The following is a 22,079-nucleotide window of genomic DNA, read 5'->3' as shown; positions in this document are numbered from 1 at the left end:
CCAGCTTTTATTTCCAGTCTGACTGGCTTCATTTTTTTATCCAAAGTTTTCCAAGCCTGTTGTCCTTAATCTCATGGCAGCCATTTTGAACATTTGAGTTTGGGAAGATTCAATTTGGGCCATTTTTCAATGTATATTCAAGAGAGAAAAAAATCTGATCGTCAGCGAATCATTTGTTTTACGATGGCCAATCAGCGTAAGAAGTCAGTCAATGTTAATCAGCATAAGATTTTCTGTCCTCGTTTAATTATTATCCTCATAGTAATAACTTGAAAAGTCCTTACTTTCCTGATAAGAAATATTTCAATCCATTGATATCATTAGCCTTTGTGCTTAACGATTCCATTATCAATTCTTTACATTGTGCCGGAGCCACTGGGCCTTGCGTCGACTAGTCTGCTGCAGCTATCTTAGCTTAGCACTTAGATAACGTTTCCCTAGAAAACTGATTCAGGATTTTCAGCTTGAAGTTTTACTGAAGAACTATCTTCATAAAGAAATGTACATTACTCCCTCTCAGGAGATTCATTTACACTACGTTTGAAATGGTATAAATCACCTTATTTACCAAAATAACAAAATAGCACAAGCTTGATGCTAACGTATATGGGAAACTGCATTGATATGCTAGCAGGTAGCATGCATCAGTATAACCTCAGCTTCAGAATAGAATTTCAACTTTCATCACAGAAACATATCACAATAACTCTTTGTAAAAAATACTGAGAATTTCAAATGTCAAAATCTAACAGGAAATTGAAAGGCTCATGGCTGACTTCATAACGACGGAAAGGTTCCAAACAACTTCAACCATTGCTATAACCACTTTGAGACACTAGATGGCCTACTTGAATTATTAATGTATTACAACCCAGTTCATCAACGTCACATTGTGTGCAATTTTTACTTGTTTCTGTATAATTATGCCCAGAAATATCCAGACACAGGGACCAATTACATTTTATTCACCTACAGTATAAACTCAATTAAATGTTGTTGACACAGAAAACCTGTAAAGCTACTTTTTGTACCAATAAAATTCACAACAGGAATTGATAAGGGAATCGATAAAGATTCAGACTGATAAGCAGAATCGATAAGGGCATCAGTATTGACAAAATCTTATTAATTCCCATCCTTACTCATTTAATGGATTTTTACTACACAACAGTGCAGTTCAAACCTGCTCCTCTGGGAATTTTCCCAAGTGAAGTGTTCACAGTGACTGCTTTGTGAGTAGGGTCAGTGTTGTGTGAATGTGATTTTATTATGCATGCTCCGTGCATGTTGAAAGCTGTTTTGTGGTCCACATTGTATGTGGAATCTGTGATTGAAGATTATGATTATAATCAGGCGGTTGCGTCTAACCTGACTAACCCTGCCTCCCTAACCCAGAAGAGAAGCTTTCTTTCTGTTTTCTGGTGGTTTGCTGTGAACCTTGAACGATGCGTGATTTGATGATAACATACTAAAAAAAAACACATCTATGAATGCAACATGGGACTGATAGTGGTTCATTTCCATGTCTGAGTGAAGAGAAGTAAGATTAGTGGAGCTGAAATACAGAAGCAGAGAAAACACTCAGCGTGATCAACACTATCAGCTCCATGTCCTGCAGTCTGCACTGCTTGTTCCTGACCCCATTTATGGAGAAACTCCTGGACAAGATGGAGAGGCCCTGTTTCCTGCAGACTGCTAATAGACACCCATTTACACACACTCATTCATGCAGCAAAACAACATACTGTGCTGCTTAATTGAAGTACAGCTTCTGCAGTAAGACAGGACATCCATCTTGTCTTCCCCTGATTGACAGACTAATGTTCCTGTGCCCTGTTGATCCAAATTTTTCCCCATCCCTGTCTCTTTCTTCCTCCCTCTTTCCCCTCTTTCCCCTCCTCCCCCCTACTTCCTTTTCCATTTTCTCCCATAACCTGTCTTTCAATCCTTCCATCTCTTCACTGAAACATCCTCCTGTTTCAAATCCATCTCATGTTCCACTCTTCTTCTTTGTCTTTCTGCCCCGTCACCCTTTCTCCTTGCCTATACCTCACCCTCAATGTTCTCAACCTGCCCCACATCCCACAACTTTATTCCAATTCTTTTCTTCCTTTCTTCCATCCATCTATCCATCCATCCATCATCCCTGATCATACCATACTCATGACATTTACTCTCCCACTTTACCTTTCCCTCCCCCTCCTCTCCTCCCCCATCCCACTCCCCCATTAGGACCATGATAAGACCCAAGACGAGGTCCTGAAACATCAAGCTAGCATTAGCCAGCTAAAACGCTCCTTTATGGAAGCACCACCTCCCTCTCCTCCTCAGCCCAACCAGTGGGAGAAACGTCTCACCTCCTCCCCTGCTACAACGATACGTATTCAGCAGCAACAAGTGGTACGTCTGATGGATGTTTCTGTGTGAGCAACTTGAAAAAGAAAGGTGGATTGTCATCTTTTAGATGATTGCAGTGCTTTAAAACCGTTTCCCCGTGGTTTTGCTCCTGAGAAAAAGAAAACCAATGTGGCTCATCTGTTTTTTCATGTGTGTGCACCTAGAAGTCAGAGTCCTCTCCTTCACTCTCTCATTCTTATTTATATTATCTTGATGGGTCTGCCATGGCAAGGATTTCATGACCTGTTTTTAGCAGCTAACCCTTCAGTGAAAGGGCAGGAAGGTTTTCTGCTCTTCTTCTTCCCTTCAGCTGGACTGACACCACTTTTAAGATCTTTTTCATTTCTTTGCAGCAGAAGGGTCTATTCCTGTCTAAAGTGAATTATTTCGCTGGTTTTATTATCAATTTGTAGTGCAGAAACATTTATGCTTCCTGTCTTAATTTTTTTTTATCTGTCTTCTTACTCCTCTGCATTTCTGTGTATGTGTGTGTTTGTGTCTGCGCTGCAGAGCCTGGAAGAAGAGATAGCTTCTGTACTTTTCAGTAGACACTCTGGCGCCAGCTTTTGTTTGGGCGCTGTGTCTGCCTGCAGCATTCCTCAACCAACACTTGATGCTGTTATAACCACATTCTCATCTACTACTACTACTATTTCCACTGCTGTCTGCAAAACTGCGACAAAGCACAAGCTTCTTATCCCCACAACTGTGGCATCCCCCTCTGAGGTGCTGCTAAAACTTCTGAACGTTTGGGCATTTTTAAACTTTAAGATCAGTCCATACACTATTCTGAGCTGCAGTGATTGATGGACTGGCAGAATATGCAGCTGTGTATTCTGTGAAAAGTAACTGAAGTATCTGCCAAATATATCAAAAGCTTCCTATAATGCCTGCTGTGGATGCTGGATGAATGGCTGCCTTCCTTTTTTTATACCAGGGACCATTCATCTTGAGTGTTGGGCATGGTGAAACCACTAACAGCTGTGAATGCTATGGATGTTATGATCTCATTAGTATGATTGTGATGTTAGTAGTATGTTTGTCATGTTCGTAATATGTTGGAATTGAATGCAAACATGACTATCTGCTCTTCACCTTCTCCTTTAGGGGAAAGTAACACTGGAGTAATAGCTAGTTAGTAATGGAGCAGCAGTTTTTTGGGGATGTAAAGATACACTCAGCCCACAGAGCCAGACAAGTGATATGATAACATAAATTATGATATGGACACAATAAATAATGTAGTACATTATAAAACTATAGATATGGAAAATACTAATCTCTGTGGTATGATACAGTATGACTAAATATTGAACAACATGGTACCATACAATGTGTTACAACACAATTCTGTACTTTATGGTACACTACAGCACTATAGTGTATGGGGCAACATGATACATTACAATACAATACAACATAATACAAGACTTACCACACATTACGTTACAATATGTTACCATACAATATGTAACAACACAATATGTTACAATACGATACGTTACCATATGGTACATACCATTCAATATGTTCTCATATGGTACAGTACAATACAGCAAAATATGATCCTTAATAAATGTAGATAAATTGTAAATAAATTGACATAAGTTGCTACAATATGTCACCATACAGTACGGTACCAATTGATACATTATAATATGGTACAGTACCATATGATATTCTAATATGGTACTTATCGTACGATGTTCTAATATGGTACTGTACAATACAGCAAGATATGATCCTAAATAAATTGTAAATAAGTTGTCATAAGTTAAAACACAATATGTTACCATACAGTACGGTACGATACATTTTAATATGGTACAGCACCATTCGATATGTTCTTATATGGTACGGTACAACATTGCAAGATATGATCCTAAATAAATTGTAAATAAGTTGCAAATAAATTGTCACAAATTGCTCCTGTGTGTTTTCATACAGTACGGTACCACTTGATATATTATTGTATATGGTATGGAACCATTCAATATGCCCTTATATAGTACGGCACAATATAGTAAGAAATGATCCTTGATAAATTGGAGATAAATTGTCAGGCATAATAAAATACATGATTTATACTTAACTTCATAATCATCACATCCTCATATTGTCTTATATCAAACAAGAGAATTCAAAAGCACATAATGCCCTGTGCGGTTTAAAAAAGTATCAGCTGTTAGTTTAAATTGTCTCAACATGTGTATCAGTCTTTGACTATCTGAGTCATCCTTACATCCCACATTCTTAACCTGAAAGAAACTGCTGACTGAAATATGTTTCCTTTTCACCCCTTTAAAACAAAGAGAAGCTTCTGTTTCCTCTGATGGGATGCTGTCTTTTATCCATATTCTGGATGCTTTTTTCCTAATTTTCTAACTCTTATGTCCCTTGATCTTGGTAGTATTGTTGAAATTGTGATTTTTGCATGAAAAGAAGTTCATCTGAAGATGGAGAATCAGAACAGGAGCAAAATTACATCAGATTGAACTGTTACCCTCTCATTAAAGTGGCTTAAGTGCTAACGACAATGATGATGCCACTAACAGAGTGTGATTGATTGTCATGTTAACCTCTTTGTCACACAGGTGAGTGTGCCCACAGTGGATGCAGCCCCTGCTGATAACTCGATCTCTGACACTAAAGATCCTCCAAAGGTGGTGCTAATGCTCTTTTTTAGTCAATCCATGACGCTTTTCACCCCTCATCTCCTTCATTACTCCAGCTTTAGACTTCCTCCATTTTCAGACTCTTCCTTTGTTCTTGCTCCTTGATGTTCTGCTCACTTTATCACATCTTTGTGTCCACAGTTGAACATCTTTAACTTCCTTTCGATTCCTGATTTTTGTCATGTGACGTCACATTTTGATTTAAATTTGATTTATTTCTCTATGTTCAATGATCATGTATTTTTTGTCCCCATGCGTTTGTTGTGTATGTGCGTGCACCTCATTGTGTGTGTCTGTGCACTTCGTGTACATGCATGCGTGTGTATGTGAATGTGTGTAGACAACCGAAGTTGAAATTGAAGAAACCGTTGTCGTCCAAGAGGTTTCCAAAGCCCTGAAACCCGGCCTTGTCACAGTTACGATCAGCCCCCCGTCAGAGCAGGAACCCCAATCTGAAGAAGAAGCGGTGGTGGCAGAGGCAGGGAAAGCAGTGAAGCGGGAGAGCATTTCTTCCGAGAGCGAAAGCGAAGAAGAAGCAGAATACCATCCGAATGTCTCGGTCTCCATCTCTCATACTCAAATACCGGAGGAGAAGGAGGAGGAGGTCGAGCAGGAGAATAAAGAGGAAGATGTGTCGTCTCCTGTAGCTCCCTCTGTGACAGTCAGCAAGCAGCCAGAAGAAGAGACCGTTCCAGTGGTGGTGGAGACCAGGAAAGATGATGCAGAGAAGAGGATTACAGTGGAGGAAAAAGAAAGCGAGAAGGAGATGGAGACAAGCACCGGTGATGACACAATGATGACACCCGAAGAAGCTCCTAACGGGATGGTTCTGCCTGAGAAGAGTGTCACTGTGACACTCGCTCCTGTGGCGGCAGCAGAAGATGTAGAAGAGCCCAAAATGAACGGGGAGGCCTCTCTGGTTGAAGCAGATGCTCGGCCGCAGGTTATTTGTTGCTCTGAGGTAAAGTCTTCACTGGGCCGACTGCGGAGCTTCCCCCGGGCTTCAATCCCTCCTTTCAACCGTAGAAACACCCACTTGTTCTTTCCTTCCTGTCTACCACTGTGCCAGTTTCCTTCCCTTTTTGCTTGTGTGTATATTTAGGCCCCATGTACATCCTCAAAAACAGGTGTAGCAGTAGAGTTAAAACCACCAGTGTTTGGTGTTTTGGTGTTGGTGTTAAGTTACCATGCCCTTTGATAAATTTATTTTATTTTTTCATCATTTTCATACACTTCATCTTTCATATCATTATCCTGCGCCACATCGTCGTTCATGTCGCACCCTCTCTTCATTCTGCTGTGACGTAAATGGGGCCTAACTGGGAGTGCATGTTGCTTTTAGGTGTCGATGTTGTGCCCTGCATGCCACCATTCAGTTCATTATGTGTTCACATTTGCATGTTTGTGTGTCCTCCATGTGTTTGGCACTGATGCTTAAATGTGTAATTGGCTCTTCACGGTCACCATAGAAACAGTGGTGTAGAAATCATCTTTGCCAACCACTCTGGAAATGCCATACGCTCATCTGAATGTCATTTTTTGCATGTCGTTTCCATATCAACAAGCACTTGCTGGCCAGACATTTTGCTGCTGCATGTTTCTCGCGCTCATGGTTCTGCATGTTTGTGGTGTGTTGTGCGTTGAGCTGCACGTTAAAGCCAAAGAAGCTGTTGCGTTTCTGTCTTAGCTGTGGCTTGTACGCTGCTGGAAGTAGTTGTGGTCACTTGCATGACTTTTGGGGCTCTTTTATGAACTTTGCTGCATTTACTGGCAGATGTTTTGTGACTGTATGGAACATTTTACACTATGACATTATAGAAAAGTTTTTATTTCCAGTTTTCTAAACACAAACAAAACCAAACACTAACATAAGATGATAACATGGAAGTGAATTACTAAAGCTAGTTCATAGATACCTCCATGTTTTATTCTGTTCCCCTAACTGCTTCACTCTTAACGTATTAACCCTTTCTCCTCCCTCTTCACTTCTCTCCCCCCCTTCTAGCCTCCCGTGGTAAAGACAGAAATGGTGACTATATCAGACACATTCGCTGCCCAGAAAACTGAGATAGCTACAAAAGAAGTGCCCATCGTACATACGGAAACCAAGACCATCACATACGAGGCTGCACAGGTGCACACTGCAGAACACAGGGACTCTACCCCCTCAACTGTCTTTTTCTGTTATTCATCTTTAACATAGATTGGATTATCATTTCAAGGTTTATTAATGTTAATGTGTTGTCTGAGAGCTTCTTCCAAAGAGCTTCTTTTCTAGTGCATGCTGCTGAGTACTTCTTCCTCGGTGAAGTCATGTCTTTAGAAGTTCTAAGATGATGACAGAGGCTTTTTAGGACGTCCAACTGGGATTCAGTAGCTGTAACAAACAGCTTATGACATGTTTTTGTCTCCTTTGTTGTCAGCTGGATGGTAATGGTGATGGCGAGCCTGGTGTGTTGATGACTGCTCAGACAATCACCTCTGAATCTCTGTGTACAACGACAACCACACACATTACCAAGGTAACAGACACATGGTAGAATTTTACTCCTTTGGTGTGTGTCTAATTTGATTGACCTTGATAGTTTATGGATTTTCCCTCACAGCTGACATCAAATCATCTTTGTTGTATATTTTGTTGCAGACGCTAAAGGGCGGACTATCAGAGACAAGGATTGAGAAGCGTATTGTCATTACTGGCGACTGTGACATCGACCATGACCAGGTCAGTAATAGTCTGCTCACACAGCTGATCATTGCTTTATTTAGACCAAATGTGTATGTCATGAAAGGCTCTCAAAGTTTGATTTTGCAGTACAGTTTGTGCCTCCTGAGACATTTTAGTTTTGAAGTCAAGAGGAAATTTTATAGGAGGGACGATGACGCCATCAGTGACTTCTAAATACCAGTTAACGTCACCCAAAGTGACAAGTAGTCATGGTGACATGTCCACCATGTTGCTCAGTCTGTTTTATTTTTCCACTCACGTTCAAGACACATGTCATTTCCCTACCATCCAATCCCTGCATCCAGGAAATGGTCTGAATATTTTTGTTGCTGTCTTATTTTGTTGTTTGTTTGGTTCGTTCTGATTTTCTTTTTTTTTTGTCATCAATCTGTATTTGGATTTGAAAATAAAAATCAAAATGCAAACTTTCAGCTTAAAGAAGACCATAATATCCTGATGAGTCCCTGAGTTTTAAGGGTGCCAAGATTAAAAGCTCTCTTGAAAAGTGTATCAGTTCAGTGGATGATTATTTAACTGTGACAGTAGACACTGATCTTGAACTGATCAACAAATACAAAGTTGCTCAAAACAATATAAATCCTCTGTGAAAGAGTGAAGTGGAGGGAACTTCATGTCCAAAAAACTTGTAAAGTACCTCATCTGTTGTTTATTTGAGTTGCTTGTCTGGTTTGATCAGCTGGATTTACATTGTTTGTTTTTGTGTAAGGGGATTTATTTTTTGATAAATCTCTTTCCACTCTGTCCGTCTGTGCCTATTTTCCTTCATGCGTTGTTGAAGTAAAATGACACATTTACTGTAAATCCAGCAATGTAGTCTTTTTCTTTATGCTTCTTATTTAATTTTTCATTTGACCTCCTCCCTCAATCTCCCACTTCCCTCCCACTGCCTGTCCTGCATGGTGCTGCCACTGTGTGGTCGCTTTTTGGTACTGCAGGCACTGGCCCAGGCCATAAAGGAGGCCAAAGAGCAACATCCTGACATGTCTGTCACCAGAGTGGTGGTTCATAAAGAAACTGAACTGGCTGAGGAGGAGGATTGACAGAAAGCAGGTAATGATGACGATAATGATGATAGCTCAGTGTTTTAGAGGTTTTTGAAACCCAGTGTGGCGTATGATTACTGTGCATTTGAAATGAAGGGGAGAGGAATCTCAAACTGAAGTAGGCAGGCAGTATATGACTGAAGACAGTGTGTTTGTATGCTACCGTGTGGGTGTGGGTGGAGTGTAAAGGACTACTTTAAGTGCCAATCATCATCTCACTGCCCTGGCTGATTGCCTTCAACTCTGTTTTCCCCAGAGCTGAAGGGCCCATCATGACTGTTTTCTCTGTTGACGTCAAACAACCTCCATCATCCTACGACAACCAACCTAGACCGACTGAAGAGAAGCAGGAGAAGAAGAGCTGACAGACATGAGGCCGACGGTGTAAACAAATCAAGCGAAGTTGCCCGTCTCTTCCCAGTCGGTCTTTCTTAAATGTCTTTGGTGCATCTAAACCCCCCCTCACTCCAAAACCGAGAAAAAGAAAAGTAACTTTCACACTCTTTCTGAAGGAACAACATAGAACCACTTTGTTAGTTTAACATTTGTAGCGTGTTTTTATTATTTTTTTAAAATAGTGCTTTGTTTGTTTTACAAAAATAAAGCAGATAGTGTCGCTGTCATGTAATTCCAGGAATAAAAGCTGCAGGGGTGCACTGATACATCCTGATACGATACAGGGCTCCAAGTCAAATAAGATGTCATTATAACATTGATTATTTCACTTCTACCAGTGACTTTCTGTAATGTATTACAAGTCAAAGCAAAATCTGCTTTTTTCCTTCAGAAAGGAGCTTTAAGAGGAGACAAAGGGTGATTTATTTGGAACTGAAGTTTTATGCTTTTTGTCTGTGCCATTAGTTTAAAGATTTTATTGGTGCACTCTTGGAAGACAACTTTTATTAAGTCACAGCTCCCTTTTCAATTCATCAACATGCAAATGGAAAGTTATAAAATGACTGATTTTTTTTTTATTGGAAGAAGTGTGACTAAAACAGTCCCTCAGTAAAACTCATTTTCAGTCAGATGAACGGTTGAACCCACCATGTCTAATTCACACGTTTGATTTGTACGAGTGCAGAAAGGGAGCTGTAACTTAATATACTGCAGTAAAAATAACATCAACCAGGTTATTGACATTTTATGGTTCTGTCTTATTTTTTGTATAAGTGTAGTTATAATTCATCCACATTCCTCATGTGTTAACTACCCACTTAGTGAGTCCATGTTCAGTTCAATTCACGTTTCACTCCACTTTAAAGAGAGGACATTTCACTTTTTTTTTTTTTTTTTTTTTTTTTTTACAGTTGGTGGGAATAAGAGGAGTTTTTTATTTGGGTTGGTGGGTTTGATTGTCAAACGATGCAGCTGGGATTGATTCTTTTTGATGACTTTTACTGTATTTTAATTGAACTGAAGATGAACTGACTGAAAGCTGGTGTATAAAACTGTGTGTACAGTTCAAATCAAGGTTTTATGATGGGAGCAGTCACCCAGCTCTTCATTATCTCTCCCTGGGCTCAACCACTGTAACACATTAGCCATTCCCACTGGGCCACAGGGAGGCGAGGGAGCGGACTTTAGATTGGGAGAAAGGACCAGGAACTGAAGCTTAATTGGGAGTAAGAGTTGGAGCTGTGCAGTACAAACCTACAACCAGGGGGAAAAGGGGGGAAGTTAAACATTGGTGCATGTTCCATTGGTGTTACTTTGCATCCTGCAGTGAGTTAATGAAGCAGTTTTTAATAATTTATGGACAGCGCTTGAGCCACGTTTTACAAATTACGTGACTCAGAAGGAGCTCAAACAAGCACAGGTACCAAAATGAGGACAACTTGAAACCAGTCCAGTCCCACATCCATAATTTGCTAACTCTGTTGTCATAGTTCAGCACTTAATTTCACTCCCAGCTTCCTCTTTTCGTGCAAGACTAGACCTTCCTATAAAACCTACTAGATATAAAGAGATCTGGGATTTAATTCAGCATGTCTTCACTCTTTTCTTTTTATCTTGCAAGGATATCTTGAATGGGTTTTAGATAGAAGGCTACTGTGATGATTGGTGTAAGAGTGTAGCTATCAGATTGTTTCAGCATGTCGAGATAAGATTATCTTTGACCCAGTGACGACTGTGCTGCAACTGTTTCAATACAACCAAATATTTCTCAGCATTAGTGTAACTTGAGAGTGAGATCGAGTTGTGTTAAGAGTGATTCCACCCCGTAGTGAAGCAGATCTCGGTCAGTGTGCTACAAACACACATGGAAACGGTTACAGCAGAACAGTAAAATGCAGCTTAAAGGGAAATGTATCTGAGGGTTTTAAGTGCTCTTGAAGCCCATAAATGGATTCTTTTCATGTTTTATTCATTTTCTGTCTTTTACGCACATGTTCAGCAGAAAAATCCCACACGAGTGCAGCTGCGTGTAAATACATCAGTGGCATTGAATGGGTTATGGGAAGGTGCTTGGTCTTAAGCATTTAGTTGACACAAATAAAAGACACCTTTTCCTGAAATTTAATATGATTGTAGAAAAAAGTGCCACAGATCAATATAAAAACATTCCACCCGTATCTGCCTGGATTTGCCTGATTGGACATGGTGGTACTTTGAATTCCAGTGACGCGATGGAGTGGTGATGACTGTCTCGGCTTTCCTAGGGAAACTCTTGTCTGATCTTTACTATGCAGTTAAATGACATTCCACATGAGGGGGGCGCTTTAACCTCTGACCCCCCTGCAAAGAAACAAAGCAACAGTAAAACATTTAAAACTATAACTAGGCAGCTTTGGACGCTTTCGCTCCTGAAGAAATAAAATCTCTAGCGGTATTTGTAGATTTTCTCATAATTTTGTCTTTTCTCTGTGAAGCTGATGTAGATGTCAAAAGTTGGGATTTATTGTGTGCTCTCTTGGATGTTTTTAATATTGTCACATGCTTTTGACATTCGAGGAAGATCTCTACAAATCATCTCCGCCACTGTTTCCTTTTTGTACTTTCAGCCCCAAGTTAAACCTCTTTCAGAGCTGTGGTTTAACCCACCACAGGAGCTTTGAGGCTGTGAGGTCTGGTTCTCCAAAATGATGGTGGTGCTCTCTTTTTAATTTTCAGAGGTTACAAATAAAATCTGAGGGTGAATCTTTGCAATCAGTACATTTTATTAGGATTAATAAATGCCAGCTGATTCTGAAACTATCAGGGATCTCAACAGGGAGACATTATAGAAGGCGAAAAAAACAAAAAACAAATTTCTGCCATTAGAGCAGATTTAACTCGTACAGTCACATCTCTGTATGAGGCTGATGAAACATCAAAAGGAAAACACTGATCAGACTCCATTCTTCACAGTTATATCTCAGGCTTGGTCAGTTTGGACACATAAAAAAAAGAGTAAGATCAGTTAATACCAGCACAATTTTGTACTTAAGCCCTTCAAAAGTTTGTAAAGAAATCCATTTTGGAAAACCAACCACAGCTGCCTCATTGTTCCTGTCTTAGCCAACCAATGATCACTGTAGTTTTTTCTATCTAGCAGCTTGATTGTTGTGTGTCTCCCCACATGCAGCCACTCCTCCCCTGTGTAACACTGTTTAAATAAAGGATTGTTATACTCTGATGTCTGTTAACTTTGTGTCTTCATTTATCCATCATCTTAATAACAAACATGCAACGTCCTCCTGTTAATAAAAATAACTATCTTGTACAGTACTTTTAGACAAATTATAAGTGTAAAGAAATCTTTCAAATTCAGGTCTCCCAACTTGATTTAAACTAATACAAGGAGATAAGAAAAATTATACATAACACACATATACTTTTAATTCAATACATCCATATTTCCCTGAGTGTTTCTTGAATGTAACTAACACACATCTGCAGTCTAAGTTCACTGTATTTTTCCTTATAGGATGAATAAGAATCCTGTTGGAGCACTTCCTGTCACTCCAAGAAGCCTTCCCCAGGCTCCTGCAGGTGTTGGTTTGTCACATTCATTTGTCCATTCAAAAAAGAGCCCCGTATGCCTGTTAACCAACACTCCTCCTCCTCAGGTGTGCACCTCTGTGTTGATGCCTGTAGATGGCGCTTCTGTCTTGTGGAATCCCCGATAAATCGTCCTCAACTGGAGGTGGAAAGAAATTACATCAGTGGTGCTGTTTCAAAAACATGATGGCTAACAGTCTCTCAATACAGTGTACTAATATGGTGTCTGTCACTTCGGTTACAAAAATTTCAGTCTTTTTATGACATGTTCAAACACTTTTTCCCTCTTAAAAACCTCTGTTTTGTCCAATCATACGCATATTTTTGGATTATTAATTACAAATGAAGATTGAATTAATTATTAAACATCACAAATTCACTGTTAAGTAGCTTCTGAAGGTAGGGTCTGCAGGATTTTCCTTAAAAAAATAAAATGTCGACGTCAACTTGTACAGGGAAAAAATCCTGCTCAGTGGTCTCCTACAGGCCTCTATGAATGTGCCTGAAATCCGCACTCAAGCCTGTATGTTGATGTTTTTTTTTTTTTTTTTTCTGGGATGTTTCTGGGCGGAGACTAAGCTCGAGTACCTCAGCCAATCACAGAGCGCCCAGTGCGCAAGCGACTTTGCGTGTTGATAGTAGCGCGTGGAGGAAGTTTTCCCAACGGCTAATAAGACAGTGGACGTAGCACAGAGAGAAAAAAACTCAACGTGAAACGAAGCGCCATACTGATTAAGCTTTTTCCCAAATGAGGGTGAAGCTTTGCTCAACTTTCACTCGCTTTCTGATACTTGGAGAGCAGCTCCGGACGAAGAGTTGGCTTTCTGCTAGCCAGGTACGTGTCAACTACCCGTGATTGGCTAAAGGTAACATGTTCAGACAGGTGCACAGCCCTCCGTCTCTTCTACATAGAAACGTGATGCTACAGGTGGTTCCTGGGCTAGTGAATGTGTTCATGTAGTTACTGTCTGTGGCTGTGGGTGTGCGCTGTTGGTGGCAATGATGGAAGGAAGAGGTGCCCAATTTGAATATGTTTTCACTAGCTGAAACCTCGGGTCTTTAACTATTGGCACACAGTGTGTATGAATATACTCCCAATAAGATCGCCAGGCTGATTTGCGTCAAAATTCAGTTTCAGAAACAGACGGGTGATGTCGGGGAGAGTTTGTCCATTAATTATACAGTCTATTATTTATTAACAAGTAACAGAATTCCTGCGAACCCTACCTTCAAGCTTGTTGAAAATGCGTTGTACGCGGTTACACTACGCATGCGCAGTAGAACCGGTCTCTTTCATCATCTCCTTTTTACGGCAGAAAAGACATCTCAGAACTTGCTGAAAAGAGCTTATCAGTAAAAAACTTACATAAAGTAAAATTAATGTTGTTTCTAGGTTGGTAGCTGCCACTAAAGCTAAATTTAGCTAATGACTTTATCAGGGAAATATTTCATTTTGAGTTAGCCAAATGTTAATGCTTTAAAATAGCTTTTTTAATCTTTTTGTCTCATGCGAACATGCTGAAGAGTTGTGTTTCTGGCTTAGTCAAGGCTGGACATATAATGAAATCAAGCAGATAAAGGCAGCACAGAGGACCACCACATCTCTGACAGAATGTCATTAAGAGTGCAATATTGCCGCTGCTAACACTTAAATTACCTTAATTTGAATTTAGCATTTACTTCTAGCGTGTAGTGAAGTAATCAGATGCAACCAGAAGCACTTTTCACCGAGGTGGTAAAACACATTACCTTGAGTTGTTGGTACTTTCCTGCAATTTGAGTACTGGTGATAAAAAGCAAACTGTCAGTGTAACAGAAGGCCTGACTAGTTATAAAAGTCCCTGAAATAAGCATTAGATTTTACTGAGTGCATACAATAAAGACGTGCACTGAAGCTCTGTTTTTTAAATGTGAGTATATTTTAAGAAGTGTAGGCAAATGTTGTAGGACCTTTTAAACTTTAAGAAGAATAATACATTTTTCAAAAATTTTTTGCACAAATGAAATTGTATTGAATTTTATCACCACTGATTAGAAACATCTTAAAAAAAAAGATTATCAAAGTTTTTCAACTTTGTGTAATATTCTTAGTCACTAACAAAACATCACTAGCTTAATTTCTTCATTATTTTATTTCATGGACACATCTTTTGTTCATTTAGAATTCTGCTCACAGAGTGAACTGTGGAAGAACACTCACAAGGCTTTAATTAATTTTCAATCACAACTTTGGAATTAATCTAACAAGAGACTGTGTGAAACTAATCTCCTTTTGTAATATATCCAGTGGGAGCAGATGGTGAGACTGAACCCTCCATCTTTCCTGAGAGTGTGTAGGACTGAGTGTGTTTGCATGTCCTTACGTCACAGCACAGCACAAAGTGGTCAGGGTCATTAACATGTTAGTGAACAGAGCCAAACACACACATATAGGTAAAGCCTTGTTTCAGAGCTCTCATGCTTAAAAAAAACAGCAGTAACTGAAAGCCAGTCCCACTTATTGTCGTGATAATCATTCTAAAAGATCTTTGACTCAGAGTCATCCTAAAAATGTCACTTTGCAAACTTTGTTGTGTTTTTCTCGATGCCTATTTTAGAAGTCTTCCGTTGTTCAGAGTGCAGCATAGCTTCAGGTCCTGCTGTTATTTTTCTACCTGAGAGCGGCTTGCACTGTCAGGTGTTGTTTAAATAACAACGTGAGTGTGAGGCTTCTAGCTGACACTGCTGGCTGTTTGTGTGCGTACAGATGCAATGGGGCTGTCGAGAGTACAAGAATACTTTCTCAACATAAATACAGTGGGCTGTGGCAGCCGGGGTGATAATGACATGCAATGAAACCCCGACCCCAGTATATATTTTTTACAACATCACAATGAATGTCGTATTTATGGCATCTCCCTACAGTGTCCATTTAGCTTCACAGCAGCACAGAAACACAAGAAAGGAACAGGCGTGGACAGGGTGCACATGAAAAGTTAATAACTGGCCTACCCTGTCTGAGTTTCCAGCTGAGGTAGACGATCAGCTGCAGCAGCAGCACACAGACACACAGGAAGAGCAGCAGGCCGAACAGCCAAGCAGGGAGAAAGCTGTCTGTCTGTCTGTCTGTCTGTATGATGGTCTGTCGAAGGAACAGAGCCAGATCAGCCCAGGGACCACTCAAGACCTCCATACCGCTCCTGTATCGAGATTTGAGAGATCAAATGTGATGTTTTTATCCTGAGACACGCTCATATTATGCCTTTATTTGATTGTTTAAGTTTTTAAAAGCATTAATATGACAGTATTACAGTCAAAAGTCATTGAGGTAGCAAAGGTTTTCAAACCGTCCTTTAAAATTATCATTGAAAATCCCGGCTGTGATAGAGATTGGCAGGAGGTTGCAAGCAATTTTGCCAAACATAACCACACCACGCTGGTTCTTAACCTCAAGAATGCTTGTTTTGGTCATTTTTGAGTCGCAAACTACTCAATCGATCAACTTTAATGTGTATTCACATTCAATATAAAAATACAATACAATTCAATTAAAATGGCAAGAATATCTCACCCCATTACTGTGTGTTAAAAGCCAGTCTGAATAAATAGGTTTTAGGCCTGGATTTAAAAAGCCCCAAAGTCAGAAGTGGTAATTCAGGGGGTAGCTTTCTCCAAAGCCTGGGCCCAGTGACCAAGAAAAGCCCGAACACTGCAGTGTTTAGTCCTCGCTTTTGGGACTTCCAGCAAGAGCTGATTTGAGGACTGTAAGGCCCTATTAGGGTCCCGAACACACACTAGTCCAGACAGATAGGGAGGGACAAGGCCATTAAGGGCTTTAAAAACCAAAAGCAGCAATTTAAAATCAATTCTAAAAGAAACAGGGAGCCAGTGAAGGGAAAATAAAACAGGGGTAATGTGTGCGAAATGGCGAGTATTCATGAAAAAGCGTACAGCAGCATTTTGAACCAGCTGAACACAGCTAAGTGGTGACTAAGGAACACCAACATACAATGTGTTACAATAGTCAAGTCTTGAACTGATAAAAGCATGAACGGTTCTTTCCTGGTCTGCACGATTTAAAAAATGTTTTACCTTTGTTAAAATAACTGATAAAAACTTGCCCTCACTACGCTGTCAATTTGTTCTTCGAGTTTTAAACTGCTAGAAAAGATGAAAATATGAAAATTCTGCCCTAACCCCACTTAAATGTCTGCAATGCAGTCAGTTAGGGTTTGAAAAGCCCCGCTTTAGTTAGGGAACACAGGAAGATAGATTTACAGGTCATCTGCATAGCAGTGAAAAGCTTGGTTGTGCCTGGCTTTGATGGACGCCAGAGGCAGCATGTAAAGCGAGAACATTAAAGTGATACTCCGGGATGGAACAAGTTGGGTCCTATCACAAGGTTTCGGGCAGAAATTACACCTACAGCAGTGTTTTTGTGCAGCAGAAGCCCAGGGCACACGCACCAAACACCCCCTCCCTGCTCCTCTGCCGGTTTCCTCTGCACTCAGACGAGGTCAATTTTTACTTGACCAAAAACACAAATAAACCGACTCCCACCGAAAAAATCTGATATCGGTCTGCATTCACGCTTTATTCAGAGAATTTTCAGCGCGTTACTTTCACACAAAAACACAGCTAAACAAGGCTCTAGTTCTCATCGTGTCTCTTCGTCCTGGCAGACTACCTGCGTTTGTTTATATCTGGCACGCCGCGCAAACGGACTGATACACTAAGCGGCGAGTGCCTCGTAGCCAGCTGTGGCTCTGCAGTGGAGGTACGACACGATGAGAACTAGAGCCTTATTTAGTGGTGTTTTTGTGTTAAAGTAACACACTGAAAATTCTCTGAATAAAGCGTGAATGCAGACCGAGATCAGATTTTTTTTGGTGGGAGTCCGTTTATTTGTGTTTTTGGTCAAGTAAAAAATGGTCCCGTCTAGATGCATAGGAAACCGGCACAGGAGCAGGGAGGGGGTCTTTGTTGCATGCACCCTGGGCCTCTGCTGCACAAAAACACTGCTGTAGGGGTAATTTCTGCCCTAAACCTTGTGATAGGACCCAACTTGTTCCATCTCGGAGTATCACTTTAAAGGGCCCAGAATGGAGCCTTGAGGCACACCACAGAACAAAATGGCAGCAGAGGAGGACAGGTCACCAATCATTACAGAAAAACTTCTGTCCGTGGTTGCCACATACTGACAACTTTCATGAGATGATACTTACAGTATTCCTAATTAATGAAAGTTCAGATTATTTTCAAGACTAACTTTGTCAGATGTGATGTTTCTACACTTGAAGCAGAGAGAAAAAGCCAAGGGATGTTATACTTGATATCAGCCCTTATGGGGTAAGTGCCAGAAATTCAAGAGGTGTTGCAAATGATAAGGGCTTCAAAAAAGAATCATTCATTCTGCTCGGGCCCTAATTACATTTGTTGAGATGAGTCGGGTGAACTATTCTTTTTGATCAAAAGATTACATGAATATCAAAAAACCTGAGCTCATTCTGAGTTAGTCGTAGTAGAGTTACTTTTCATTTCTTTAATGTATAAATGGTAGCTGGGAAGTGTACTTGGAACTACAAACTTCACCAAAGCTGTTGATTCGTTTGATTTCTCAAAAACAGGCCATCAGCATTTTGAGTGAATTGAAGAGAAACTGAAAAATTTGGACTCACAATGTTTTGAAAGAGCTACTTACAGTTTTCAGGTGCCAGGAAAAAGCAGGTTTGAGTGGTTACGGATGGAAATGATTTGCTGAGTGCTGCCAATTACTCCTTTTAATACAGCGTTACAGCCGTCTGCTCTGGTGTGAAGTCGTCTTCAGTGGTCGCTGGGTTTGATCGGAGGTTTAAGTGCTGTTCTGACGATGACAGTCACATAACTTTAAGACCAATTTTCAAACTCAGAGTGTCTCAGCAGGTTTACAGCTCGGCAGAGGAACTCCACAGGGGGAAAAACATGATTAATTCAGTGCTCCGCTTAAAGTAGTGACTCCCTCATGTCCTGCGTCTCCTGTCAGTCATTGTGTCTCGTCTGTCGCTTTCTTTCCCTCTCTCCTGCTTTCTCTCACAGGCAGAAACACCTCCTCTGTTTTTGTTGATAGTGTGAACTTTGCTCGGTCTCAACAGTTGGACCTTGTGATTGTTAAGAAGATTAGCAATGCTCCCCCTGCCTGTGTATATGTAGCTGAATGCGTTTGAAATGAAGTGTAGCTAGGAGTGTTATTGTACAGTTTTCTATGTGTGGAAGTGGAAATTAAAACAAATATGTATGACTTTACGGCATTGAGAAATATTTGATCATCAAAATTAGACCTTTGGACCCTATGTCACCTCACACATGCTCATCCCCCCCACACCTTTGTTCAGCCGCTACCTGTGATTGGGTAGAAGATTCTCTTTCATCTCATCTATCTCCCTCTTCTACCCATTCCCCCTCTCTGTCTTCTTTTTGCCTGTTTATCTTCTTCAGCCGACTCTGATTGGTCAAAGTATTGATTACTTTAAAACAAACAGAACTGATGCCATCGACCTTCATCAACCAAACAACTCTCAGGATTTAAGGCTAAAGCTTGGGCCCACATGTAAATGTAAATGTGAAGTTAAAAGGACAGCTTGTCTTTTATCTTATTTGATGAAAACATAAATGTAAAGGTGGATTACATTAGTATGGTGGCCCTGAAGGGCAATGGGAATAAATATTTCATAAGCACAAAATAAATTTCAGAAGCACTGATACAATTCACAAACCCAATTATATTATTTAAAAAAAACACACACACAAAAAAAAAAACAATTCAAAGAATGCAAATGAAAAACACGGATCATAAAAAAAAAATCACAAAATAAATGTTACCAATCAAAAATAAATTTCACCCATCCTGAATTAAATTTCACTGATCACAGAATAAATTTCACCGGTCACAAAATAAATATCACCCATTGAAAAATAAATCTCACCCATCCTGAATAAATTTTCACTGATCGCAAAATAAATGTTGCCCATCAAAATAAATTTCAACTGTCCTAAATTAAATTTCACTGATCACAAAGAAAATCCCACCAATCAAAAAAAAATTAACTGTCCTTCATTAAATTTCACTGATCACAAAGTTAATCTCACCCATCAAAAAATAAATTTCACCCATACTGAATTAAATTTCACTAATCAAAAATAAGTTTTACCCATCCTAATTAAATTTCACCAAACACAAAATAAATGTTGCCATCAAAATACATTTCACCCCTCCTGAATTAAATTTCACCGATCACAGAGTTAATCTCACCAATCCTCATTTAAATTTCACTGATCACAAAGTAAATCGCAACCATTCCTTATTAAATTTCACTGATCACAAAGTTAATCTCACCCATCATAAAAATAATTTTCACCCATCCTAAATTAGATTTCACTGATGAAAAAATGTCACCCATCGTAATTAAATTTCACCGATCACAAAATAAAGTCTTGCCCATCAAAATAAATTTGACCCCTCCTCAATTAAATTTCACTGATCACAAAGTAAATTTCACTCATCCTTAATTAAATTTCACTGATCACAAAGTAAATCTCACTCATCAAAAAAAAAAATTACCTGTCCTTAATTAAATTTTACTGATTACAAAGTTAATCTCACCCATTAGAAAATAAATATCACCCATCCTGAATTTAATTTCACTGATCAAAAATAAATTTTACCCATTCTGAATTATTTTTCAACGATCACAAAATAAATGTTGCCCATCAAAATAAATTTGACCGCTCTTATATTAAATTTCACTGATCACAAAGAAAATCTAAACCATCCTTGATTAAATTTCACTGATCAGAACATAAATTTCTCCAATCACAAAATAAATTTCACCCATCACAAACTAAGTTTCACCAATCACAAAATAAATCTAACCCCATAAAAATAAATGTCACTGATCACAAAATTAATTTCTTGAAACCAGAAAGAGTAGGGACATGCTTCTTGTCTCTGATAGGCTTATTCAGGTATGTCAATTACATCAGTCATTTATCATGTCCTGTTTACATTGGATACCGGCTTTAGCAGAGCCAGCACAAAGTTTCAAGTGTCTATCAGGATGGAAGAGTAGCTTAATATGATAAGGCAGTACTTAAACAAGGGATATACATATAGTGTGATTATAGAAATGCTTTCCATTTACCATGATATACACATATCACTATGAACCCTTGGGTCATGCTTAAAGAGCGTTTGGCTACAGAGAAGGGACGGACATTCCTTGTTGAATATTATCAGGAAGGCTATGTCAGCTGAGCTGCTGGGACCTGTTCAACTGACTGTACTGAACAATGTGGCTCACGCTCAAGCAGAAGCATGGTCTCCTGAATCCACGGGGGACCGTCTTGTTGGCCGTCACAGGTTTATCTGTCACACTTACCACTCTATGGGTTTGTCTAATTAGAGACAAGTATCATGGTCTCACTCAACGGTGCTGGTCCTACCCTTTACGATTTAGTGAAATTTATTTTGCGATCAGTTAATTATTTTGTGATTGGTGAGATTTATTTGGGGATAAGGGAAATTTATTTTTTGATTGGTAAAATTTATTTTGTGATCAGTGAAATTTAATTTGTGATTGGTGAAATTTATTTTGTGATTGGTAAAGTATATTTTGTGATTGGTGAAATTTATTTTTTGATCAGTGACATTTAATTTGTAATGGATAAAACTTTTTTGTGATCGGTAACATGTATTTTGTGATCAGTGAAATTTATTTTGTGATTGGTGAATTTATTTTGTAATTGGTAATGTATATTTTGTGATTGGTGAAATTTATTTTGATTGGTAAAGTACATTTTGTGATTGGTGAAATTTATTTTGTGATCGGTGAAATTCAATTTGTGATCGGTGAAATTTATTTTGTGATTGGTAAAGTATATTTTGTGATTGGTGAAATTTATTTTTTGATCAGTGACATTTAATTTGTAATGGATAAAACTTTTTTGTGATCGGTAACATGTATTTTGTGATCAGTGAAATTTATTTTGTGATTGGTGAAATTTATTTTGTGATCAGTGAAATTTAATTTGTGATTGGTGAAATTTATTTTGTGATTGGTAAAGTATATTTTGTGATTGGTGAAATTTATTTTTTGATCAGTGACATTTAATTTGTAATGGATAAAACTTTTTTGTGATCGGTAACATGTATTTTGTGATCAGTGAAATTTATTTTGTGATTGGTGAATTTATTTTGTAATTGGTAAAGTATATTTTGTG

The 22,079-nt window shown here is 39.2% G+C and overlaps 2 protein-coding genes across 18 annotated transcripts in view; both read left to right on the top strand.

Moving 5' to 3' along the window:
• The window catches only part of epb41l2 (erythrocyte membrane protein band 4.1 like 2), a 61,466-nt gene extending 48,986 nt beyond the window's left edge, over positions 1-12,480 (top strand). For 8 of the 16 annotated variants that reach the window (XM_074685064.1, XM_074685066.1, XM_074685065.1 and 5 more), the window contains 8 exons: positions 2,233-2,400; positions 4,992-5,060; positions 5,413-6,033; positions 7,078-7,206; positions 7,496-7,594; positions 7,717-7,797; positions 8,757-8,871; positions 9,121-12,480. In XM_074685064.1, the coding sequence (XP_074541165.1) occupies positions 2,233-2,400; positions 4,992-5,060; positions 5,413-6,033; positions 7,078-7,206; positions 7,496-7,594; positions 7,717-7,797; positions 8,757-8,861 (1,272 nt within the window). In that variant the 3' untranslated portion in view covers positions 8,862-8,871; positions 9,121-12,480. Of the gene's footprint in view, positions 1-2,232; positions 2,401-4,991; positions 5,061-5,412; positions 6,034-7,077; positions 7,207-7,495; positions 7,595-7,716; positions 7,798-8,756; positions 8,872-9,120 lie in introns of those variants that run through there. The other 8 variants (XM_074685070.1, XM_074685075.1, XM_074685074.1 and 5 more) reach the window with 8 other exon arrangements.
• A 963-nt stretch (positions 12,481-13,443) lies between these two features.
• Positions 13,444-22,079, top strand: part of tmem244 (transmembrane protein 244) — a 110,928-nt gene continuing 102,292 nt past the window's right edge. For both annotated transcript variants that reach the window (XM_074685602.1, XM_074685601.1), the window contains exon 1: positions 13,444-13,680. In XM_074685602.1, the coding sequence (XP_074541703.1) occupies positions 13,594-13,680 (87 nt within the window). In that variant the 5' untranslated portion in view covers positions 13,444-13,593. The remainder of the gene's footprint in view (positions 13,681-22,079) is intronic.

This window comes from Halichoeres trimaculatus, unplaced genomic scaffold, assembly GCF_033239565.1.
Source record: "Halichoeres trimaculatus isolate MK-OKI-2021-1 unplaced genomic scaffold, fHalTri1.1 fHalTri1_scaffold_13, whole genome shotgun sequence".
NCBI lineage: Eukaryota > Metazoa > Chordata > Actinopteri > Labriformes > Labridae > Halichoeres > Halichoeres trimaculatus.
Note: the sequence above shows the minus strand (reverse complement) of the source record. Positions and strands in the feature narration are given on the sequence as shown.